Source organism: Scylla paramamosain, chromosome 9 (assembly GCF_035594125.1).
Source record: "Scylla paramamosain isolate STU-SP2022 chromosome 9, ASM3559412v1, whole genome shotgun sequence".
Classification (NCBI taxonomy): Eukaryota; Metazoa; Arthropoda; class Malacostraca; order Decapoda; family Portunidae; genus Scylla; species Scylla paramamosain.
Window position 1 is genome coordinate 13,450,001 of NC_087159.1, and position 27,110 is coordinate 13,477,110.

The 27,110-nt window shown below is 39.3% G+C and overlaps 2 protein-coding genes across 3 annotated transcripts in view; one reads left to right on the forward strand and one right to left on the reverse strand.

Moving 5' to 3' along the window:
* LOC135103643 (colorectal mutant cancer protein-like) overlaps positions 1–6,573 on the reverse strand; it is a 68,507-nt gene extending 61,934 nt beyond the window's left edge. The window contains exons 1-2 of one of the 2 annotated variants that reach the window (XM_064010191.1): positions 6,415–6,573; positions 70–1,034 (exon numbers count right to left, since the gene is read on the reverse strand). The gene's annotated coding sequence lies outside the window, so the exon portion shown is untranslated. Of the gene's footprint in view, positions 1–69; positions 1,035–5,626; positions 5,778–6,414 lie in introns of those variants that run through there. The other variant, XM_064010190.1, reaches the window with a different exon arrangement.
* Positions 6,574–8,121: 1,548 nt separating this feature from the next.
* Positions 8,122–20,051, forward strand: LOC135103646 (mitochondrial-processing peptidase subunit alpha-like). The gene is made up of 12 exons (XM_064010198.1): positions 8,122–8,274; positions 10,070–10,290; positions 10,394–10,473; positions 10,743–10,822; positions 11,026–11,128; positions 11,231–11,323; positions 11,777–11,949; positions 12,039–12,147; positions 16,427–16,638; positions 17,458–17,623; positions 17,774–17,906; positions 19,567–20,051. The coding sequence occupies exons 1-12, from the start codon at positions 8,240–8,242 to the stop codon at positions 19,740–19,742; spliced, it is 1,581 nt and encodes a 526-aa protein (XP_063866268.1). The 5' UTR covers positions 8,122–8,239; the 3' UTR covers positions 19,743–20,051.
* Positions 20,052–27,110: the final 7,059 nt, after the last annotated feature.

The following is a 27,110-nucleotide window of genomic DNA, read 5'->3' on the forward strand; positions in this document are numbered from 1 at the left end:
TTTCGAGATGAAGCCCTTATGAGGATGGGCCTAACAGTGCATGGTCTCAGGGGCCAGGGCAGCACTCACCTGGTGATGTAGCCGTCGCCGTCAGAGTCGCAAGCCATGAAGAGCGCCTTCATCTTCTCGGTTTCCTCCGAATCTGAGCCTGACGACGAGCTCCTGTGTTCCTCACTGCCAGGAGGCTGTTGTCGCGAGGTCTCCCAGAAGCCTGAGGCGCAGCTGACTGGGGACAGTTGCTGATGCTCCCACCAGCATCTCTCTGGTGGGGACGAACAGACGGGAGGTGTCATTATCCTTGGACGGACACCACCTGAAGGAGCCTCCTTCGACTCTGCCTTCATCAGGTGGCTCGTGATGGCTGCCAGAGGAGGTTTTCGTTTCTCTGGCAGCGGAGGCGGCGCTGCACCCCAGCCACTCCGCCTCATTGCTCGAGGCCCTGCGATGCACTTGTCACCGCCAGGCGACAAACTGCCCGAGACAGGGTCGGAAGGCAGATAATCCGAGGACGAGGGGCATCCAGAGGTGGACTCTGCCGCGTGACCGAAGGATGTCGGCGAGAGTGAGCGGCCACAGTCCTCGTCGCAGCTGCAGGCACATGACCCACGGCTCTCCTCACTCGACCCGGACATGTCAGAACACTCATTGGATCCTTAATATCATTCTCGGCAATGACACAACACTTGCTCACTCGTTTTCTCATGAGGCTCCTCGCACGTTTCAGGCCCAAAGGAGGATGCCTGACGCGTAGGTCTTCCCACATCACAGGGGGCCTCGTGGTGGTCACTTCTATTGTAGTTTTCCTTGGTCTGTATTTCTACGCACAATAATTCACCGCTTCACCCTGAGACACTCCCATGTCAGTCTCGCGTCAGTCACCCATGGTCATGGGCGTGCTGCGGCAGCACTAACTTAGCCACAGGTCAGCACGAATTCTGCAGGACACCATCTGGCGAGCTTTGGCGTCCACTACTCTCTGCCCGCCGCCCGACACCGGTTCTCAGCACTACCTTATCTGTGCATCATTGCCATATCTGAAAAAGAAAAACGATGTGTACCCACATCACTGCTTTGCATGAGGATTTTTGGTACACAAATAATAACATTCAATTTAAGTGTAGGGCTTAAGCCAAAAATGCATAGTTGGCACCATTCTTTACTTCGCTGTTTCGTATCTTTTCCACGTAACCGAACACCGGACCGGACAGAGGAAAAGAGGGAGGGACGCTGTGGGGTGACGGCGACGGCAACAAAGCTAAACAGGTCATTAATTCATAAGCTGCAACAATATCAACGTTCTAGAGGTCTTAAACTTTATTATGATCCATCTTCATTTTTGCTAGCTATATAAATTAAATAACTTCCGAGACTCTCCCGCTCCTTGCATAACCTCTCAGGATATGGGGGAGGCGGCGCTGCAATACCAGTGGGAGGGAAGGGCGGGTGACAGGCAACACGAGTAGGTGGAGGTGAAGAGAGGTAAATGTCCAGCTACTAATACCATGATAACGATACGCACACTGAGCTTCATCACAAAAGCTGCCCTGCCAGTCTACCTGCCCACTAACCACGACGCGGCGTCCCACAACCGGCCTTCAGACCCGGGCACCCAGCGCCCAACCACCCCGCCCACAGGACCGGATGCGCCTCGTGTTTACCTCTCAGGGCCTTCTCACCGCCGCCAGATGTCCCCACACTCCCCTTCGGCTTCCCCGCCACCTTCACCACCCACCCACGATTTCCTTTACCGCCTCACATTTCCGCTTCTCATCGCCTTACCTTTAGTCTTTGTGTCTCTGCTGTAATAACACAATAACGTGAACTAACCACTCGTGTTGACCCAAGAAATCATCACCAGTGTACTTCCCACACCTTTATTTTCCTCCCTTACTCCTCGGAATTTAGCTCCTGCATAACTGGCTCACTCTTACAGAACACTGGCGCTAAAAGATGCAGCCTCGTTGGTTATCAATGCACTTCTATTTCCACATTCAGACGGAGTTTCTGCTGTTAATAATAGTGATCGTGGAGGAAGATGACACAGATACCAGCCGCCTCTCATGCTTCACCAGCAACGAGGAAACTCCCTCATCTTTCATCCTGACATCTGACGCCTCCACCTCTGAGACAACGCCCTCATCCTGACACCTACTTCGTCTTCCACTACCTGCCCCCCCCTCCGTTCACTCCTGATGTTCTCTTATCTCTCTCTCACGTAACCCCAATTGATACATAACCCTGACATCCCTCACATTCCTCGCCCACACGCCAGCCCTCCTCCTCCTGAGTCACCCAAAACCCTGACAGTGGCAACTTGAAGTGGAGGGCATGCAGGAGGGGAAGAGAAGAGGGAGGATGGTAAGTGGAGGATGTAAAGCAGGCAGAGGGGAGAGAGAATAAAGGAGAAAGACAAGACGGATAAGAAGGAAGAAGTAAGGGAGAAAGAAAGAGAGCGGGAGGCTGAAGTGGGACAGGCAAAAAGAGAGGAAGAAAAAATGGAAAAGAGAGTGGAAGGGAGGGAAAAACCTAAGGCAGGGAGAGCGAAGGGAAGAGAAGGGAGGAAGGGAGGCATGTCCGTTTCCAGGTAAGTGGTTAGATAGGAAAATTAGACTGATAGGTAAGTAGCCTAATGAGAATGCTATTAACGAGGTAAATTGAGAGGTAATCATGGCGCACGGGAGAACGAAATGAAGGGGAGGGATGGGAAGGGCGGGGAAGGTACTGGTGAGTTAGGAAAGAACATCAACAGGTACAAGGATTGAAACATAATAAAAAAGGAAAGGAAAGGAAAAAAATGGATGGAAAAACAGCTGGAAGAAATGGAAAGAGAGAGAGAGAGAGAGAGAGAGAGAGAGAGAGAGAGAGAGAGAGAGAGAGAGAGAGAGAGAGAGAGAGAGAGAGAGAGAGAGAAAGGAGGACAGAGGTGAGGTGAAGCGAAGGGTGGAAAATAAACTGAATTTGGAGAGAGAGGCAGAAAAGGACGAAGGAAGGGAGAAGAGGAAGGAAGGTGGGAGAGAAGGAGGGGAGGAGGGATGGAGGGGAGAGGGTCCAGGATAGAGAAAAACAAGTTTGCAGGGAACACTGACAGGAGAATAGTGGAGGGGAGGGAGACAAGAGGCAACGAACAGGCTCGGAATAAGATTTAAGATGGAACAGTGGAAAATAAGAAAGTATAAAGTGAAACAAAGCAAAGCAGTTTATCAGAGAGAGAGAGAGAGAGAGAGAGAGAGAGAGAGAGAGAGAGAGAGAGAGAGAGAGAGAGAGAGAGAGGCAAGCATAAATGAAGGTTTATGAGTAGAGAAAAGAAAACAAAAGGAAGGGAAAAGCATGAGTGTAAGAAAGACTTCAAGAGGAGCATGGAAGAGATGGATGAAGGGGAGATAAAAAAAAAAGAAAGAAAGGGGAGAGATGAGGGATAAGGGGTAAAAGTGAGATTAAGAAGGGTAGATAAAAAGAGAGGAGAAGGAAGGGAGGTAATAGTGAGAGAGGTGAAGTAGGGGAGGCAAAAGAGAGGTGAAGTAGGGGAGATAAAAGAGAGGGGGGAGAGGAAGGCGGGACACAGGGAGAGGGAGAGAGGGTGAGGGCAATTCATTTCCTTGGGAGGGCCTCAGGTGATGATTAGTAAACAACATTAGCAGTCGGATATTAGGCAGTCTCTCTTCCTCTCCCTTCCTTCCCCTAGAATCGCGCTTACTTTTCCTATTTTCCTTTTGCTCGTGCTCCTCCTCCTCCTCCTCCTACTCCTCCGCCCCTCCCCCTATCCTCTTCCCTCATCGCACCATCTTGATATGCACATTCCCGTAATAATTAAAATTTCTCGTCAAAAACATTCACATGATGTTTGCAGGTTTTATTATATTTGTTTATTAATATTGCACGCCTCGCCTTGTGCAACATTTACGATGCGCCAAGCAGGAGGCAGGACATGTATGCGATTCCGGAGAATTTCCCAGTCATGTTAATTAATTTGAACACACTTATGTTTTTTTTTCGTAATAATTTACATAACACCTGATTTGATTTTCTCGGATCTCTCTCTCTCTCTCTCTCTCTCTCTCTCTCTCTCTCTCTCTCTCTCTCTCTCTCTCTCTCTCTCTCTCTCTCCGGCTCAGGCGCACAAAACCCGCCTCTCTCCTTTCCTCGAAATATTCCTGCCACGCAAATATTTTTCCTCGTATTTTGCAGACCTCCCTGCTTTACGTGCTTGATTATTCACGAGACAAAGTTTATTTGTTTTCATTTTTCACTATTTGAAAGTATGTGGACAACGTTTTCATTCGCATGTGGCTGGCGAGGTCACGTACACGTCCCCTCACCGCGGCCTCAATGCTGGATGCGACCTGTGCTTTTGTTGAAATATTTTACGAGTGACAGGAAGCACGAGAGGATCCCTGTGGAATCAGTGGCATTCATGCGAGCATCTGGCGGGTGGAAAAATAAATAAATAAAACACCACTGCTGAGACCTAATCCTTTTCGGGCCTGAGTATGAGGAAGGATAATGCATCTTAATGTCACTAATGTCTGCGTTCGAAAAGGCCTGAAAACTGTAATAGCGGCACTGCAGCACATAATAAAAGCACTTAGAACAATAACACTGCATAATGTACGTTGCAATTTTTAAAGCTTAAATACTTTTTTTTTTTTTTTTTTTTGGTGCGACATGACAATGCGTCTTTCCCACCGCTGTTAAAAAGTGGTGCGTAGGTCATGGCTCAAGTTCTGCCTGGCGACTGCATCCCCCGAGCGCCAGACAGACAGAGGGACGTTTAGCCGTGAGGCTTGTTGTGCTTGGTCTCGTCAAGGCTGCTCACCGGAGACCTGCGCCCCACCCTCATCCTCTCCTGGCCCACTCAACACCCTCGCCTCGGGATCGTCAGGTTACACACCACAGCCGTAAAATATCGGACTTAGCCTCCCCCGACCACTGTTTATTATCGATTTCAGAAGCCGTCCCCAGAGTCAACAAACTGTGCAACCCAGACAGGAGCTGAAGCAGCGCCAACAGCGAAGTCGAGTGTTACCCAAGAGTGCATGGACCTGCTTAATGCAGCGAGCTGTTGTGAGGCGGTGTTGTTCATTGTGCTGCAGTAAAGCACACTTACACGCACACTTAAACTCTTAAACACACACACACACACACATACACACACACACTACAGGTAAGCACAGAAACAGATCTCCAGTGCCAAACAAAATTTAATGAACTTCTAGTAGTAAACAAATAAACAGCGATCCATATCTATATCAACCGGTTTCTTGTTCAACGCTGCAGCGACATCAACAGGAAAGGATGCTCTCTCTCTCTCTCTCTCTCTCTCTCTCTCTCTCTCTCTCTCTCTCTCTCTCTCTCTCTCTCTCTCTAATCTTGCGCTCTGCTTCTTTCAAACCGGTAAAACTTCCATCCGACACCTGTCCTCATCGAAGAAAAATCAAATTTCACTGGGGGCTGACTTACCTATAGTCCCCCACCTCACACAACCCCCTCCCTCACCCATCCGTCACCCGATGAACCTCAGCCAGACACTCTGCTTGCGATTTTTTTTTTCTAGTGGTTAAAATTCACTCAACTCTTAATACTTTCAATTTAACACTCTGAAACTTCAGTTCCGTATAAAGAGACTCACAGAAAGCTAGTTTTTTAGGTTTTCAGTTTTACAGACGCACTGTCATCTAAAATCACAATATTTCTTCAGCGCTGGGAAGATGAGGCAAGACGGGAGGAGCGAGAAAGACACGACCCTCGCACGAGCACAACACCGACGCGACTGACTGATGCTGTGTATGTGAAGGTAACCAGACGGGCCGGTCCGACCTCTTGCCCCAAGGTTGCCAGGTAGGACAATATTCACCTGCATGCAATCCCTCTATGCAACGTGGATAATTTTACCCTCTGTTCTGTCTGTGAAGAGTTTTTGGTTCGTATTCCCTTTCTCCGAGTGTTTTGAATGCTGGAATTTAATGTCCTCTAAGGAATTCATTGCTGGCTAGACAACTTGCAAGACAGGACACGACGCTATTGCTGACTGGTGGGCGGCGAGGCAAGGTAAACAAATGCACTGCTGAGGAGGGGACTTAGTTCATGAAGCATTTCGCGGTATTTGCCGAGGTTGCAGGGACACCTGAGGTTGCAAGCAGCGTCAGCCACCACAGAGACTCCGACTGCATTGTGCGATTGACGCGCCGCCAAGTCATCATGGTATTTCCCAGGAGGCCAAAGTTAACACATTTATTCCAAGGCACTGCATTCCCTGCGCCACCCCAAGCTGTGGGCCTCCAACCGCATCGCAGCGTCTCCCCTTCGTGGCCTCGCCGTGAGAAGGCTCCGTCAAGAAGAATAACAGAGCAACGACACAATAACACAGATTAAATATTGTTAATAATAAAAGACTAGCAACTGCCAGCGGCTCCTCACCTGCCTGGAGATTAAGGGAGCGGAGGGGAGGCATGCTAAAAGCGGAAATCTGCCGGACAGGCGAAAGGAGGCAACTTTGAAGGTCATGTGGGCTAGCACTGTCTGCCCTGCCGCCCTGCTGTCCTCTTGGCGGTGGATAACCTCGACCTGTGGTGCTGTCCCTGCGTGTGTGTGTGTGTGTGTGTGTGTGTGTGTGTGTGTGTGTTGCAAACATAACATGCATCAATTTTAAGAAATTCAAGTTTAATTATTTCCCATAATTAATGGTTAGTGCAAAGTGGACGCAGTTTGGAACGCTAAAAGACGATAAGCCATGTGATGAAGGCAAACATTCGTACAATTACTACTGACAGGCAACAATGGCAGCCTCGCACAAGTCACAGCGGATTGAGGTCGTCTGTCTCAGTGGATACATGATTAGCGTCCCTCCTGCAGTGGTGTGTTAGCATACATGTGATGTGACTCGGAGGCGAGGCAGGGAAATACGATTTATTTATTTATTTATTTATCTATTTACTTTTCATTTTACTCAAATAATAGGCATGACTTTTGCTGATGGCCTATGCATGGTGCCAGGTGAGACTAGGTGCGATGCAAGGTTAGGTCACCGCTGTCATGGAATGTCACAGGTGTTGAAGAGGGTAGGTAGTACGTGCATGGCAGGGCGCCAGACTGCGCCTATTGGACACTAGCAAGCGATGGCCAACCAACATCTACTCAGGAGACTGAATGTGTTCGTGTGTGCCTGCGACCGTGTGTGTGTGTGTGTGTGTGTGGAGAGAGAGAGAGAGAGAGAGAGAGAGAGAGAGAGGAGAGAGAGAGAGAGAGAGAGAGAGAGAGAGAGAGAGAGAGAGAGAGAGAGAGAGAGAGGAGAGAGAGAGAGAGAGAGGGGATCATTATGAAAAAAAAAATGTAATCGGCGTATTCTGATTACATTATAACAAAAGGAACTAGTATATGGTTAGTCTAATAATGTTTTAAGCTCTTGGGAAATAGAGATGTGTGTGGGTGGGTTGGAGGTTCAGGAGCCCCATCTGTCTATATCAATGAGAGGTTGACCTAGCTCAATTAAGTTAAAAGACCCGAATTAATGTCATATTGTAATTTTCGATCTATTATGGGAATCTGCGTGTGGAATAGAATGAGGGGCTCAGATAGACTGAAATCAATACCAGTCAGAAGGCTCGTAAAGAAACTTATTATCAAGTAAATATCAGACTACTGATAAGTTGTTCAAGTAGTCTCCAGGAAGCTTAATCTTGACCCATAAGAGACTCGCAGAGGCTGGTTCACACATCACTATAAGACAACACTATCTCATCACGTCAGATGATATCACACAAACATGACAGAATATTTACGGTGGCGGAGCGTGAGCACGATCATTAATGAACTTTTGACGGATGTGATAAAATTTTTACCAGAAAATTACTTCATAGTTGAAGAAAAATATTGCTTACTACGACATGGCCTTCCAAATAAAACATCTTGGTAAAAATACACCAATATGGGCAGAGTAGATGATGACGACTGGATTGTACTCTGAGCACCTGACAGGCGGACAACAAACTCGAATTTGCTGGCGGTAAATGGTCTTCTGAACACATGTCTCATCTTCTACATAAAATGCATATATAACATTTTTGTTCTTGCCAAAAAAAGGCTAAAATTTTATTTCATAAATTGGGCAGTAAAATACACGAGAATATTTAATAAAAGCAATGTCAGGCATTGTTTTGGTTACATAGCGGGTCCCTGTCAGCAGCAGCAGCACTGCAGCAGTACACATGTCCACCACTAGTCCGTTTGTCGACACACAGTAGTCATGTTCTCCTCACGCGTTACCCGCTCGGTGTTAAGGTAAGTTTTGTGGCCTGCCGGTATATTGACTTCTTTTTAAAGTTATGCGGTAAGTATTAACTATGAAGAAGCAAACCAGCACTAATTTCTTTTTTATCATTCAGCAGCCATCGGCTTGAATGATTCACCTTTCCCCTGAGGGTTTTTTGTGCCCATGTTTCATGTGCTTTAGGTAAGGGCCAATCTGATGAAATTAGTTAAAATTTTGCCTGTTTTCCTAAAATCAGGACCCACAAAAAAAAAAAAAAAAGGTAAATTTATAGTTAAAGCCAATGTCCCCAATCTCTACCCACGGCCCACGGCGTTATTATTAATTTCCGACAAGTAGTGTAATCATTAGAAATGATGTGAATAGTGAGAAGAACAAAATGAGGTAGGTTATTACCACGTAGTGTGTAATGGCTTAAACTATAATAAAACCCTAACCTAACCTAACCTAACAACTGAAGTTCAGGCAACAATACACCATTTATGTTTACCTGTGGACTTAGAAAAAGTTGAGAGCGCTGTGCATTCCCAGGCCTATTGTGGCGTTATTATTAATTTCCGACAAGTAGTGTAATCATTAGAAATGATGTGAATAGTGAGAAGAACAAAATGAGGTAGGTTATTACCACGTAGTGTGTAATGGCTTAAACTATAATAAAACCAAAAAAAAGTTAAATTAAAAACCTAGGACGGTGTGACCAAGGTCGACCCACAGTCTGGGAAATATTAATGGGAGTGAAGAACCTTGTCAATCACATGGCAAGCGCTGAAAAAAATAAAAAAAATAAAAATAAAAATAAATAAAAAAATACTGTAACTTTAATTATAATATAAAAAGAGGAATTTTGAAGCCACAGCTTTGCCATGCATGTGGATATATATATATATATATATATATATATATATATATATATATATATATATATATATATATATATATATATATATATATATATTGAAAGAACCAGTCTCTTGATATTGGTGGAATTCTGTTACCAGAAGAAGAAGAAGAAGAAAAAAAAAAAAAACAGGATTTTAGTATGAGGAAGTTGAAGTTCAGGATTCTTTGTGTCATATTTCAAGAACATCTGGCTGGTTAAGGTGAAGTTCTTGGTGTTAACCTGCACTTCATCAGCAGCTTCCATAGGAAGTTGTTCACTCAGTTCTTCCGAGAAAACTTTAATTTTATAGCAGAAACTGTTGTGGACAGGAATAATTTTTGCACTAAGGTATTTGAGACATGAATACACAATCAGGAACCTATTGGAGGTCCACAGAAAGTGGTGAAAGTGGAGGAAAATAATTGGAAGAGGTAAAAGTATTTGGGCAGTGAGTTCATTCAGCACCATCAGTTGGCTGACAAAAAAAAAGTTTCATTGTCTCCATAGAATTGGAAGCTGTAGGTTGGTCACTGCGTCATGTAGGTTGTGATGTAGTCTGTCTCGTAGGGTTGTCACTGTAAGAGGGCTTGAAGTAAAGTCCATGAGACAGATAAACACTATGTTGCTCTTATGCCGGCTACAAGGGACATGGTAATCCTAGCTCTCTCTACCGTGTGTGTCCTCTTGTACAGTCTGTGTGCAACTGGTGCCTTGTGTGTATGAGTGTGGTTGCCTGACATAATTAATATGTATGTGTAGGATATATGTGTTGTGTTAGGTGTTGTCTGTGTCTGTCATACCTAACTAAATGATATTCCAGCAGAAACTATAAATCTTTTATGATTATGTATTTCCTCATGTAGCAAAGTAATGATGGATAAGGGAAAAATTACCATGCTGCTTCAGATTATTTTTAAACATTACAGGAGAGGATCCAATGCAGTTGTACGCTTCTGTTCAGGAGAGTCTGGGTCTCATGGCAAGTCACCCATCACAAAGGTGCCTCTGAGTGAGGCAGTTCCTTGGCTACCCAAAGCTGTCTATGCCTCGTCCTCGGATATTGTTCATGAAACTAAAGTTACAACCTTAGAAAATGGTTTGCGTGTGGCATCTGAACCTAAATTTGGAAACTTTTGTACAGTCGGAGGTGAGTGAATGAGGTTACTGGCTGGCTTTCTCTTGTAATTATTATTGCTGAATCTTTAACAGCTCTATGAATACTTTTCTGAAATTAACATTTTGCTTTTCAGTTGCAATTGACAGCGGGAGCAGATTTGAAGTGGCACTTCCAAGTGGAATATCTCACTTTCTTGAGAAATTAGCATATGGGGTGAGGTTCTTAGAATATTTTTCACAGCATTGGTAGCTTTATCAAAATTATTTTGATATGTTTAGGAGCAGATTACACGTACAAGTTTTGTTAGTTGGATAATGTGAAGCTTAATGCACTGAGTAATATTACACTGCTCATAGTAATGGGATTTTCCTGCTTGTAGAAAGGCTTGAACTATTGTTTGTAATGATTTATATTTTACTGTTATATAGATTGAGATTGAGTTACTTATCAAATGTAGCTAATTTTTATCTTGAAACTTGCAGAATACCCAACATATGACACGAGAAACTATTATGGGAACATTTGAAAAACTTGGTGGCATTTGTGATTGCCAGTCATCAAGGTAAATTGTATGATATTCTTGCTGTCTGATTTGAATCTTAATTTTTTTTCATGTTTTGCTTTTTTTGGTAAACTTAATTTGTATAAAAATTCTTGCTGTTTTCTTCCCTAAGCATAGAGTATATATTCTGCAGTTCCTTTTAATTTATTTTCACAAAGGTACAATAAACATCAGATTAATTTTGCTTTTATGACTTTACATAGGGATACACTAATATATGCGACATCTGTGGAAGCTAGAGGCATGGCAGAAGCAGTCAAGATATTGTCAGAGGTGATTCTAAGACCTCAGCTTCAGCCAGAGGAAGTAAGTATCCATGTTTGTTTTCCAGTAACTGTGGTATTGTAACATTTTCATGTGAAAGTTGCTGTAATAATAGTGGCATTAACAAAATGTCTGTATTTCCAGATAACAGATGCTCAGATGTCAGTTACGTTTGATTTGGAAGATCTCCAGCTGCGACCAGAAAAGGATGTTCTACTCACAGAAATGATTCATGCGGTATGCTTTTGCTTGTAATCATTTGTTCCCTTGGGATATATGTACTAATGCCATGTAAAATAAATGAGTAATTCCATTACCTACTATTCATTTTAAATTCAAAGAATTTTGCATGAGTTAATTCACTGCTAGAAAAACACAATATGGCAGAACTGTGCAGTGTAAATGTTGTATTTTGAAAATGCCTGACAACTTTTCTTTTTTTCTTTATATATATATATATATATATATATATATATATATATATATATATATATATATATATATATATATATATATATATATATATATATATATATATATATATATATATATATATATATATATATATATATATATATATATATATATATATATATATATATATATATATATATATATATATATATATATATATATATATATATATAATGCTTTCATGCAATTTTTAATGTTTTGTTTTATGTTCTACAGGCTGGATTTAGGGACAATACTCTGGGTCTTCCAAAAATCTGTCCTCCTGAAAATATCACAAAAATAGACCGATCAACATTGTTCACTTACCTTAAGCACCACCACACCCCGAAGCGCATGGTGGTGGCCGGTGTGGGAGTTGAACACGATGCTCTTGTAGAATTTGCACAGAAGTACGTTTTCATTGTGGTAACTGTGAACTTTTAAATTATTTTAATATGATCTGAATATCTTTAAAAGAACTGGTATGCTATTTTTTCAGATATTTTGTAGAGATGCCACCCATCTGGGAGACAGATCCAACCCTCGCCAATATTCACAGGCTTTCGGTTGACCACTCTGTAGCTCAGTACACAGGCGGACTTGTTAAGGTGAGAACTGATATCCTATATGCTTGTCAAAGCTGAATAAAAAAAAAATATATAAAAAAATTGAAAGTTTTTTTTACAAAATAAAATGAGAAATTATTTTGGGAATAACTGGATTGTTAGTCTTTAAAAATAAATAAATAAACTGCTGAAAGGTTCTTAGTTCATGACCATTGAAAGATAGATTTGATATATAAATGCAAGCTCTTGACCACAATTTGCATACAGATTATCATCTACATGTCGCTTGTAATCATTGTTTTGCTCGAAGCATATCCTTTTATCATTGGAAATGGTTTATATGCTTGTGCTTTTCCACCATGGTTAGTTTAAAATTTTTCCCCCTGCTACATTATTTCACCACCTCAGCCATTTCTGTATATCTATAAGTCCACAATCAATCTCATCCTTTCTTTATATCCCAAGACAACAGCATCTCTGGCATGGTGAGGACAAACGTATGCACTTAATATCTGCAGCCTGAAATAAAAAGCTGCTTACCACCCTTTCTTTCTGCCTTATCAAAAATCTGATACTGTAGTGTTCATGAGAATTCCCTCTCTCATACAGCACTTTTTATTTACAGTATCATGATAATTCCACAAAAAATTGAAATGTGGTATAAGCATTTTCAAATCTGTCCATTACTCCATTCCAGTATTTCAACTATTCTGTAAATTTTAATTTTTTATTAAGACATTTGTAATCTGCTTCTATTCTTGTGTTCAGTAATTAAGAAACTAATAAGTATTGCACAAAATAAAGGGAGGTAGCAGGAAGAGAAGTAAAACTTGCATTGTGGAGTGATCAGTGTCTGGGCTGGGTGGTAGACAGACTGACAGGCACAGACCAATCAGCAGTGAGATTACAAGAGTCATTGTTCAGTTAATGATGAGGTTAGAAAAGTGGCTTAGTCCTCACATGTGAACTGGGAATAAATGGACTATAATATGACAAAAATGCAGTAAAGGGGATAGATCACCTTAGGACAAATCACACTAAAGGATGAATCTTTCAGCAAGTAATACCATGCATATGATTTAACTGAGACACTTCACCTGAGGATAAATCACTCTTGCACTGCCTTGCAGTGCTCACCATACATCTACTGTGATCACCACACAGTGGCTGGCAGTACTCGTAATGTGTACAGCACACTGGGTTAGTCGGTGTATACCATACAGGACTGTCCTGCATCATCAAAGCCCACTGCAGTATGCAGGGGGCACCACTATACAGTGCCCAGTAGAGCATTCCACAAGCAGCATACATTCCCTTCCCAAGTTTTGTGCTTCCTTTCTTCCCAAGATGCAGCACTAAACTCGAGGACTGCGAAACTTGAGGTATTGAAAGCACTGAAAAAAAGTGCTTATTCATTCTGGCCCATGAAGCTGACTTTTTTTCCCTTTTACTCCTTTATCTCAAAATACAGTACCTGTGTGTGTGTGTGTGCGTGTATGTGTGTGTGCGTGTGAGTGCACCTTGTCCTCACATCTGGTGTGATGCAGCACTGTGGCCGTGCAATACCATCACATCTAAAACCATATCTCTCTCTCTCTCTCTCTCTCTCTCTCTCTCTCTCTCTCTCTCTCTCTCTCTCTCTCTCTCTCTCTCTCTCTCTCTCTCTCTCTCTCTCTCTCTCTCTCTCTCTCTCTCTCTCTCTCTCTCTCTCTCTCTCTCTCTCTCTCTCTCTCTCTCTCTCTCTCTCTCTCTCTCTCTCTGTGTGAGAGAGAGAGAGAGATCCGACTTAGGCAGGGTTTACTATATGTATACACGTATACTTGTCAAAGCAGCAGGAAACTCAGGATGGGAAGAACTGAGTACTAAGTGTGAAACTTGAGAATCGTGAAACTCGGATAGCATGAAGCTTGGGAAGGTAGTGTACAGGGTGTCCTGTAAGTTAAGGTACATGCTTTGGGATTTGATGGTTCAAGTAATTCTAAGTTGAAAATACTCTATACACATATGCTGTGTTTTGCTTTATTTTGTGAGAAATTAATGTGTAAGTTGTGTTGCAGGAGCCACTCCCCTGGGTTTGTCTCTGCCTCCTTTTCCTCCTAAATTATGAGTTAAATTTTTTTTTTTTTTAAACCAATTTGTTAAAAAACTGAGGCATTCAGTAACTGAGGTTCCACTGTACCTTAACTCCCAGGACATCCTGCTAACTCTGTACAAGGGCCTTATCCATCCATGTATGGAGTATGCTTCACATGTCTGGGGGGGTTCCACTCATACTGCTCTTCTAGACAGGATGGAATCAAAAGCTTTTTGTCTCATCAACTCTCCTCTAACTGACTGTCTTCAGCCTCTCTCTCACCGCCGCAATGTTGCATATCTAGCTGTCTTCTACCGCTATTTTCATGCTAACTGCTCTTCTGATCTTGCTAACTGCATGCCTCCCCTCCTCCTGTGGCCTCGCTGCACAAGACTTTCTTCTTTCTCTCACCCATATTCTGTCCACCTCTCTAATGCAAGAGTTAACCAGTATTCTCAATCATTCATCCCTTTCTCTGGTAAACTCTGGAACTCCCTGCCTGCTTCTGTATTTCCACCTTCCTATGACTTGAATTCCTTCAAGAGGGAGGTTTCAAGACACTTATTCATCAATTCTTGACCACTGCTTTGACCCTTTTATGGGACTAGCATTTCAGTGGGCATATTTTTTTAATTGGATTTTTGTTGCCCTTGGCCAGTGTGCTTCCTACATAAAAAAAAAAAAAAAATCCTGTATATGAATGCATATATTACATCCTTATCAGTCCATGCTCTCCAGAAACTTGTGCAGACCAATGACATGATTTTTGGCTTGGAGTTTTTCCTGGCTAGAAATGTCCCATTTAGTACATGTGTATTGTATGTCAAATTCTTTTCTTTATTAGCAAGAAAAAAATTCAAATTCCAGTGAAAATATTTCATTCTTAAATGTAGTGTATACTCCTCTGTGCTGGCAGTTTCCCAAGTATTGAGCTATAGCATATTAAGGAGTACCAGGAGAGAATGGCACCAGTTGTAGTTATGTACATACTAAATCAAATTCATAACTGAAAGGAAACTTCATGATCTCTAGTTTTAGCTACTTTCAGAAAGCTTTCATGCACTGGAAAAAGGAAAAAAATAATGAGGTGGAAATCTTTGTATTATCAGCTATAGAAAATAATTTATTCAGTGTTTCCTTTTAAGTGAATACAGGTGCTTTGCAGTTTATGCAATATATATAGGAACTTCCAGTCATTGTGAAAATAAAAATGATAACTAATGGGAAAGGGGGATTAGGGGATTTGAGAGTTTAAATCACACTATTGACATGTATGGTAAGTGAATAATACTAATCCCAACAGCTTATCCATGTTTTGTAATCCTAACTTTAACCTGCCCAGTGCCAACGCTATAAATTCATGGCATCTCACATACCTGCACTCAGTGCCATTGCGTGAATTTACGGCAGCAACTTAAAAAATTCTAGACTGTTTATTTGTTAGTTGAACTTGACAGAAAATACAATGCATGTAATTCCATCCTTACTCTAGCCTGTGGATGTGTATGTAGTCACACGACAAGATATCCTTGAAAGCACACTGACTCGCAATTTCACTTTAATGAGTATGATGTAGAGTTGTGTCTGGAACCCCACTTCTGAGAATACCACACACTTCATTCATGGTGTTCAATGGTAACTCAGTTTTATTACTGTAAAAGTACTAGTAATCTTAACCCTTTCATTGCTACATTGTTGCTATGATGCCACTGTTGCTCATTATAAATAATTGTTGCAATCCGTGTAGAGTCTTAAATCTCTTGTGTATTTATATGTTCCAACAATTTTCCATTCTTTATTTTTATTGGTTTGCATCAAAGAAATCATTCATAGGGCTGGTCCATGATCTGTGTGATGTGAACCAGTGGAAGTCAAGATTATGGAATAAAAGGCTAGGAGATTCAAGTTTGACCCATAGTATCTCACTGAAAAGTTAACCAGGCTACAGGCAATATGTCATGCATAACAACATACCAGTTTTGTAGCTTTGGGTTTTCTTTTTTTGATGATGCATGTGAACTTCTGATACAATGCCTTGTTTTTGAGGTATAAGGAGGAAAAAGGAACACCCGATGTAGTTCCATGGGCATACACAAGGGTCTTGACTTGTATGATGGCTGTTCCATCAAAGGGTTAATAAACATGAAGGATAACAGTTTTCAATGTCAGAGTCATGAACAAAGGAGTTTGTCTTCAAGTTTCACATACTCAGTGGTGTCAAATCATTGTTTGTGTATTATTTTGCAGGAAGAAGCAGATCTTTCTGATGTCTCTATTGGCCCCAACCCACTACCAGAACTTGCTCACATTGTGATTGGTCTGGAGTCTGTGGGCCACCAGCACAAAGACTTTGTCACTCACTGTGTTCTCAACATGATGATGGGAGGTGGTGGCAGCTTCAGTGCTGGAGGACCTGGGAAAGGAATGTACACACGTCTTTACACTAATGTACTCAACAGGTATGGTGGAGGCATTTGTACGGCAGACAACACAATATTTTGATATTAATTTTGGTGTTATTGTATTAAAAAATACTATAACTTTGGGATACAGTTTAATTGGTACACTGAAGCAGGTCATGTTTTTTATTGGTCCGTGTGATACAATGTATTTCTTAAAGTATTATTTACTGATATACTTGATGAATGACCAACTTGTCAGTAACCAGTGACTGATTCAAGTGTCCCACTGTTTGTTGGGCTTCTGGTTAATTTCCATTTGTGGCAGGAGATGACCAGTGTAATTCAATGAAGGCAGTGGTGAGATTAGTTATGGAACTTCTGCTGTAAACAAAAAAAATGGTTTTCATTCTCTTTTGGGTTTGCACCTTGGTAATGATGTAAATCAGGGGTTCTCAATCTTTTGCAAGCTGGGCACCCCCAAAACTGGTTCAGTGCAGTTGGGGCCCCCTCCTCCCTGTGCCATCCATTCAACCTTCTCCCCAACTATGCCACCATAGATAGAATCAGATAAATAGATAGATAGATAGATGGAGGGCGTGACAGCTGCATCTCCTTTGTACTAATAGCCAGTGAGTCTGTGATTTCCCGTGATTTTTTTCCCTTCCCGTCCTGTGCTTGCTCCCCACCGGGAGAGTGTCTGCGCCCCTCTGTTGAGAACACTAATGTAAATGGACAATGTCCAGCCACTAATGTTGCTAGAGAGACATTAACTTTTATGTGTATACATACATAGAATAATTATGTGTGTGGACAGCGTTCTTTTAAACTTGATCCTTATGACAGCAGCTCAATTCATTACTTGATCAATGTTTTCAGGTATCACTGGATCCATAATGCTACAGCCTATAACCATGCATATGAGGATGCTGGTCTGTTCTGTATCCATGCTTCAGCTCATCCGTCTCACCTGGCAGATCTCACCCAAATAATTACTAGAGAACTCTCAGCCATGAATGGCCGCATGAGCAAGGAAGAACTGGAGGTAAGATGATGGATATTTTGTCTTGCATCTTGTTGATTTTTGCATCATGCTTGATTCCTGCATTCTTCTCAGATGTTAGCCCTTTATGTTTAGGAGGTAGCCAGTCATAAAAAAATATAATTGTATATATTCACAAATATGATATTTCAGCGTGCCAAAGTACAGCTGCAGTCCATGCTGCTGATGAACCTGGAAAGTCGGCCTGTTGTATTTGAGGACGTTGCACGGCAGGTACTGGCAACTGGGAAAAGGCTCCAGCCACAGCACTTCATGGATCTAATAAGTAAGTGGATGATAAAGGACTACTGTTTTTGTAATACAGGTTGACCATCAAAACTTCAGAATCCCTGGTTCTAAAGCCATCTCAAATTAGCCACTTTGCCAGATGTCTGAAAAGACAAATAGTGTGCCTGTTGTGCCTTAGAATGTATTCAAATAAAGTTAAACTGCTACTATTTGTAAATTAAACACAATTATTGGGAAACAAGAAACAAGCCTGGAGAAACTTGTCAACATTTTCTGCTGCTCCTTCCTCATTTGTTGATGTTTTCTTGACAAACCTTTTGCATTTTAATGCTGTGACACTTCTGGAATCTGCAACCACTCCTTAGTTTACTCACAGTGATGTTTAAAACCAAACTCTACATGAAACTGCTTGATCCATCATCATCGTACCTGATATGTAGATATGTCTTGATCAGCATTCCTTTGCTGTGGAAATCACAGCATTATTGTTTAATAATAATCTGTACTCTTTACATGTTTCTTTGTTTTTTTATATGTACATCTTTTCTGCTAAAAATTGCATCAACTTTTCCTGCTGTATCTTTATAAGATACACAGTTAATGATTCTATGCCATAAATTTCACACTGGTGAGGAAGAGAAACATTAGTCTGATTTTTGCAACACTTCCAGTTTTCTTTTATTGTTTTTGTGTTATGTTTGCATTATGTGCCACAATTTTCACTTCCTTTTCCTTTTTAAGTCATTGATAGCATGAAATAAGAGTCACAAGTAAAAATTGAAAAGAAAAGAATTTTCTCCCCAGCATCACACACACACACACACACACACACACACACACACACACACACACACACACACACACACACACACACACACACACACACACTCTGTGGTGTTTCTTGAATGGATTGCTGCTGGGATGTGGAATCACTCCCTCTGTCAGAATTGCTCTTGAGTTTACTTTCTTCATTTCCATCCTAATATATTCTGCAGACACAGCAATAGTAGTTTGTCAATACAACTGTATACAGATGTTAATACACAAAATCTATGATTATGAAACTTGATGCTAAAACTTTTACACTTGTACATAGAATCTGTTTTAGTGGTCTGTTATCACTCATTAATTCTTACTCCATTTCTTACTCCATTTCCATCTTTATATATTTCACAGATAACAGAATGATGATAATTTGCTAAGATAACTACATATAGATATTTGATAATACATAAAACATCTTAAATATCTAGTACATGTTTTGGTGCCGTCTTCTCACTATTGGGTATGTGCGCTAAGGTGTTTTCTGGGAGCAGTTTTGACCCAGGGAAAATCCACACAGCAGCAGTACTGTGGCATGATTGTATTGTCAACTGCGGCTGTACACAGTGAACTAATCACACATCCACGACATGTTTAAGAGATGGAGAATATAGCCATTTGAAAAATATGCTGGATTAAATGAAGTTCCAGATTAAGTAAAGCTGGAGTAACAATGGTCAACTTGTGTACAGAATGCTATAAATGAAATCCTTGTATTATTGATTAGTTTTATGAATCTAATAAAAGGATATATTATAAATATTACATTGTATGATATATTAAACTTTAGTGTGCTTCTTTTCTTTTGGTTTTAACCTGTTGTTTTGTTTATTTCAGGAATATAAATTAAAGATTTACTGTTTTATAATTTTCAGAGAGAGTGACAGATGATGATGTAATGAAAATTGCTGGAAAGATGCTTCGCTCCAGGCCTTCAGTAGCTGCCCTTGGTACTCTGAAGCGCCTGCCCAGGATGGCTGATATTAATGTTGCTCTCCTTAGTGGAAATAGACTAATAAAACCCCTAAGCAAATTTGCATTTTTTCAATAGACAAAATTTTGTGTATTATGATAATCATAATGTTTAGCTACCTAATGCTCACTTAATTGTACAAATAGAGTTGGTATATGTTGCTCCTGTTGCTCAGTTGTTTATCTGTAACAAAATTAGATTCTTTATTCAGTTGAGCATACAGGATTATCATTTCACCATGTTATGTTTTATAACCATCTTAAAAAAGGATATGGTGCATATGTTATTATTTGTTATTTTTTTTTATTGTGTTTATTTGGGACATATTGGCTGTCAACATAATCTCAGTGTACAGTAGTTTTTTTGAAAATAAAAAAAAGTATCTGATGAATGGTTTCAACCCATTTGCTTTACAGATAATTTCTCATTTTTGTGTGGAGGTTGGCTGCTTCCCTGTGTTATCATATAACCATTTCCTTTGTATGAGTTATTAGGAACAGGTATCAAATACAGATGTATAAAGTAGATTCTCTCATCATGATCATGACCATAATGATTGTAGCAAAACAATGGTCTGCTATCATCACCATAATTTTCATTGCTAGACCCTTTTGTGACTGAAATATCTCTGATGTAGAAATAAGTGTAGTACATAGAAGTATAAGTACTGCCAGACTCACCATCATACATATATGGTATGAACACATGTACAAATGGAGCGAAGTGTGGGGTGGTGGAATGGATAAATACATTCTTACGCCCTGAAGGATATATCATGAAGGACAGCAAATTTATTTGAATTGCTTTTCCATAAATATCTGCAGACTTTGTATGTGTATATTGATTATGGTGGGCATTTCTTTATCAGGGCAGCTGGGAAACATATTAGGATTATTGCAACCACAGATAGATGACAAAGATTAATGCCATGGTTATATTAGTAACTGATGCTCAGTGTCTGAGAACTAGTCAGCAGTGTTTACATGAGATGTCACCTCACCACAGCTGTCCTGATCTAGATACACCATTAGCAGGGATTTCTCTGTCAACCACAATGGGCCTCAGATCTATGAGGAATTCAAGTTAAGTAGGAATATTCCTCAAGAACTACCCTGACAGGAGTATCCCACCATTCAGGTCACCCAGAGTAGCAAAATCTCTCCACAAGCAGTCTTAGCCATTGCTAAAGCTAAGGTCAATGTCCTTTCCTACTCATCCACAAAAACCCAGGTCCCTCTAAGAAGTAAGTACCACTAAATCAAAGCTGCTGCTAAGAAAACCCCATTGTCACTTGGGGAGTGATTTTGGAATTATTGAGTCTAGTAGATTCAGTAATCAAGTTATTAGTGCCAAGTCACTTGGAGTTGTAAAAGAAATTTATGGATAAGGATGATAGGTGGATATAAGTAGGTGTGTTTTATATATGGACTGCCACATGCAAGCCTGTTAATTTTTTTTTTATCTTTCCTTATGTTCTAATGTCAATGCACTTCAAGCTCAGCACCATCACTGGTAGAATATGAAGTATAGGAAAAATACAAAAGTTGGCACATCATAAAGTTGAGGATAACAGCTCTCACTTTACACAGCTCTTGCTTTTTATGTACTGAAATACAATTTAGAGTTTCTCCTTATCTTGTGGAAAATTTTTGCTATGAAGTCCAATTTCTTTATCTTATTGCCTTTTTGCTTGGCCTTTTGAAAATCAACATAAATGTTAAAATACCAAATAATTTGCATTGATTTATTTATCTTATACTGTATACATTTTTCTTTTATTTCAGATTTCACTATAACACGATTTTTGTCTTTGACAAGTAAGTATTATTTTTCAATTCTTTTCATTGCAAAACAATAGAGAATGTCCATCATTCCTATCAAACTTTGCCTTTGTGGCTTTTAGAATTGAGTTTTTGCCCCAAAATAGCAAAATTTCACCATTTTTCCAGATGTTGTCACATAATTTCTTTGCTCTTGTCTTGATGAATTGATCACATATGTAGCAGAATGCATCTGGAGAATGATTGCAGTCTCTTGATGCCATTTCACCTCTTGTGATGTGTCTTCTCAGACAGCCAAAGCAGAGCTGATTGGTCATCAAGCAGTACTCTAGAATATTCTTAGTCAATTTTAGAATGTGTTCATAATCTTTTCAATTTTCTAGAATATTCTTGAACCTACTTTAGAATATTCTGAATCATTCTAGAAATGTTCTGGTAGTTCTACATGTTTCTACTGTATTCTAGAAAGTTCTAGAATATTCTGGAAATGTTTACATTGAATAAAATGCTATAAAATGTTCTACAAACTTCTAAAGTATCTGGTAGAGCATTTCGGAAGATTTGAGAAGATTTCTGAAATGTAAGTAAATTCTTCTAAATATGAGAAATTTTGTGCTAGATCTGTCAGTTCAAGAATGATCTTATTAAAATTAAAAATCTTGATGACACTTTATATTCTTTCCTTCATTGTTTTAACTTACTTGCAATATTTCAAAAGCAATTAGATAAGCAACTGAGATTGTGCAAAGGTCTTTACCTGACATGAAAACCAACAGTAACCCATACTATAATGAAATAAGGCAAAAATGTAAATTCATTGTTCTAACCACAAAAGCAAAGTTTTAGGATCAAAATAACTTTTTTCTATTTTGTTTAGATGGAAATAACTGGAAAATTATGGTTTGGGGCTAAGGACAAAACAAAAAATGAAATTTTGTTGCATAGTGTTTTCAATAAGCAAGTAGTCATGCATAATAGCATACATTATCCTTCACATTTTTAGTGTAACATATTTGCTGACCAGTTTTTCATATAAGTTAGATCAAAACCCAGAAATACTGAACTTTGAAGTTCCCTCATAAGAAGGAACATGCAAAAAAAAAAAAAAAAAAAGGGTGGGGGGGGGGGGGTGGGAGAACAGTACAAAAAACAGCAACTAGGATGATACCATAATTTAGCACCACATGTTAGGAAAGACTAAAGGAAGTGTAGCTGCCAAGGAGGAAACCAAATTACAATGTGTAAATTAATTAAATAATTATAAGTATAAGAAAAAAAAAATCTATTATTATAAAGAGAAATGGGAAGAAAGTATGAATAACAAAGATGTACTACTTCCTTCATGAAAGTGTAAATACACATTATTTCTAATGGAATAGTAGAAGAGATGATTATGACAAGCAGTATATAACAACAAAAGGAAATACTGGATAAATCTATATACAGAGACAAGACCATACATACAATTGTACCTCAGGCCCTGTATATCCCGCCACCAGCAGAACATCAGGTTGCACATCTGAAATAGAATACTCTTTTAAGTATGTGTAAAATTGAGAACTTAGAGTCTAACTTTACTGCCAAATGTGATTATGTTAAGTTTTATTTTGCACATAAGATAGCAGTCGGGAATGGTGCTTGGTTATAATCTACTGAAAAGTTTGTACTGCAGTTACCATGTTTTTTTTTTTTTTTAACATTAACTTTGCATGTACCACAATGTATGGTTATGAAGGTTTTCCTGGCAAGAAAGAAATCCACAATAAAAGGGATGTGCAAGTCCAGGCATGGTGCTGTGCTGAGGTACAAGCCTGACTATCATCTACAATAACTGGTAGAAGGAGTTTTATAATTGATCAGTGTTAGTGCTTATCAGTTGGCATGCTAAGTTAATATATAATTTATAAATTATTTTATATTATATTATAGTGAATTCATAATAATGTTTCCTGTATCAGTACCATCTATCTTGATGATGCACAGTGTTCTCATTAAGATACTGAAGATAAACTTAATAATAAATTTAATATTGATTACTAAGCACTGCAATTTTCATGGACCCAACCTATTACACAAGCTCAGCTAGAATTACTACACCACATCTCCTTTGTATACTGTACATGACCAAACACCAATACTTCAGAGTGGGACACTGTCCAGTGCTTAACATCAACTTTATATTTACTTTGGTATTTACTTTAAAATTTCTGATTTCAATATAATTTATCCACCTTCTGAATATTTGCATTTTCTAGATTGTCAACAAATCATCCTCAATTAACAGATCCTACAACATTCTAATCCTAAAGTCTAAAGCTTTATAGAACATGTATGTACGTAGAAGCAACCAACAACCAGACACTATATATACCTAATGTATTGGCCATGAGAGACTACTGCACAGCAAAGGCCAACTACCTCACAAGGATACAGGTGGGACATGTAATGAGTTGATTGTGACCACAGCAAACCCATATTACAAATATTAACACCAGGGCTATATCAAAGCAATGCCATCAATTCTCACCACAACAACACACATAATGGGAACACCATGAACAGAATACTAAGGGGCTCATTAGAAGGATGCTATTACCCACAAGTCATCTGGAGTACTCAGGTAACTTAGAAAGATATATATAATGTGAGCATTGTGGGAACACCTAATATTCTCCAGAGCCCCAAGACAAAACCACCCCATCATCTAGGCAGCTATGATTACTTTGCAAAACTTGACTAAACTACAGTCAGTTAAAGCTCTATGACAGTCATTAGTCAGTCACTAAAATTAACCTCAGCTATAGCTGCTAATTCCCATTATGAATTAGACAAAATGAAAATGAATAAGGTGATTAAGTGATAAGGTCACCATCCCAACATCACCCTTGGATGAGAGAGAGAGAGAGAGAGAGAGAGAGAGAGAGAGAGAGAGAGAGAGAGAGAGAGAGAGAGAGAGAGAGAGAGAGAGAGAGAGAGAGAGAGAGAGAGAGAGAGAATGTTACATCTCTTGTCAATGCAAGAATAATAAAAAATACAAATAAAGGGTTCATGCTCAGTCCCTTTGCTATGTTCCTTTAAGTTGCCTTCTACTACAGCTTGGGAATATGGAAACATGTACTGGTTGGCTGGCTATAGAGTTAAGCCTACAGGGTGACTGCACCACAGGTATTATACATGGAGCATACTGTAGTGAGGGCTGAAGTCATGATATCCTAACACCTACTTTTTTGGGAAAGGAAATAAATCTCAGACTCACTGACTTAAATAAATTATGCACATTGACAATTACAGTATGCTTGTATGTTACTGTGAATGAAAGGAATGATAATATCATTGAAAACCTTTGTACTTCTTTCATTAATTCATTAGTGGAAGTCTCAAGCATATGTAGTTGGTATTCTGTTTTGAGCAGCACACAAGACTTGTGCAATGAAAGCATAATGTACTTATATCAATGAATATAAATTCAGGTGTATATGACTGAATCTTCTCACTTTCATGATCTCAGTAATCATAAATTTTAAAGATGTTAAACATAAACAGATAATTGAAAATGCATGCAGCAATAAAAAAAAAAAAAATACACATCAGGTGACTGTTTCAAAGTGTTATCCTGAGCATGACCCTGAGACTCTTACTTGTTAAAATACACATCATGGTTTACCATCAACAATTAATGTTTTATGATTAGTTAGTCTACAACAGCTCACCATCATCAATCCAAGGCCAGTGATTATCACACTAGCCACTGCCTTACATCAAGGCTGTCTTTCTAGGATTGTCATGATTAGAATCCAGATCTGCTTGACCTGATATACTATGAGTAGTAACCATTACCATTGCCATTCCTAAGGCTGCCTTGTGTAGCCACTGAAGAGGAAAATATAGTGGGAATATAGAATACTCACTGAGTTGAACTGATAATATACAGTTTTACTCACAAGTGAGCTTTGTTATGAAGTTATATCCCTCACCTAAGAAGCAAGCATAATTTTCCTAAATGAAAATTCTGACACATCTGTGAATCCTCCAACCTGGAAAAAGGAAGACTGGAGGAACAGAGGGCATGTTTCCCATCACTCCTAGAAGACATAGAAAGAGAGACTAAAATGGTCACAGAAAGTGCTAAAATACAAAACAAAACCTTTAGCCTTGCTAGAAAAGTACAGTTTATATTTTGTTATCAAGAAAACAGTGGGCATGTAAAACTTGATTTATTAAGTTGTAGTACAGGAAAGAATACAATACTGCACCTATTCTTCTCTAACAAGATGCTCTTGGTATATCATAAAGAAATAACAATTATCATGAATCTTTTGGTCACCATATCTGAGCTTAGTGAATTATACTACTAAAATTACAAACTGAATAAATAAATTGAATAGCTCTTTCATAATCTGATGAACTGCAATTTTATTTATTTTTTTAAATAACTATGGAAACAGTTTTAATTATTATTTGTTATGTATGTGTTTCCAAAACATATGTATGTGTATCAACCCAAAGGGTATGTGTAATACCCAAAGGGTATTACTTTTAACTTATACTACCATACAGAAAGTGTCATGTGCATTTTGTGTGAGTAAAAGATAGGTGTGCAAGGTTTTTAGTATGTATTTTGATCTTGCAAATTTTTATTTTTTTAAATGTGTTTTTTTCCAGATGCAATTTTTATGTATTTCTATAAATTCTCTCTTAATGTTTCCAGCTGTGTCTTTTAATGAGCCATGAAAAAATAAGGCTAAATTCACCATTCTTTAAAATAATAAACACACTGATGTGATAACTGATCACTTGTGAGTCAGTAACATAGTGAAATTAAAATAGAAAGGTAATATAACTAATATAAGTTAACTTGCATAAAAGTTATCATAATTCACAAGAAAACATGTTAATTTTGAATCCAAAGGTTAAAATGGTATAATGATAATGAGTAGACTGTATTGATAAGGATAGTGACATAGATTATACATAAGGTTTGCATTGTGCACACCAAACTGTCTGTTAATACCAACAAATAAAAAATAATAAGAGAATGAAAGCAGCCTGTCCAAGCAGCTCACCATGCTCTTGCTTGGGTAATGAGATAAGGCCAGTATTGTGCATATATAAAAGCTGTTATCAGTGGTGAACTCTGCCTTTAAATCGTGCATTAATGTAGGTATGCAAATAAAGAACTGAAACAATGGTACTGAATTTACAGTAATCTTGAAAACTCTATAAATGACAACTTTTCTCTCCGATATTCCTAGCTAGTGTAGTATGTATGTACAGTACATGCTTTAGGTAAATCTCTTGAGCTCAACAATGATGGGACTTTGTACAGTGAAAACTCCATGAAGTTACCAAAGGCAAAGTGGAATACCTTCATATGGAAGATAAATCAGTTCCAGACCTTCCCATCTTAAACAGGACAACCCACAGGAAGGTAAACATTGGGTTTCAGTAATTTGCCATACCTATGTCTGCTAATATAGGACAAGAGCAGCTGCTGTATGGCACAGATTGAATGAATATTTATTTATTTACTTATTTATTTTGCATATCTCTCCACAGGTAAGAAAGATAGCAGACAACCTTACAGTTGTGAAAGGGATGTGTTTTTCCTTCACACAAAGTACAGTATAGTGAAGCTTTATATATATATATATATATATATATATAT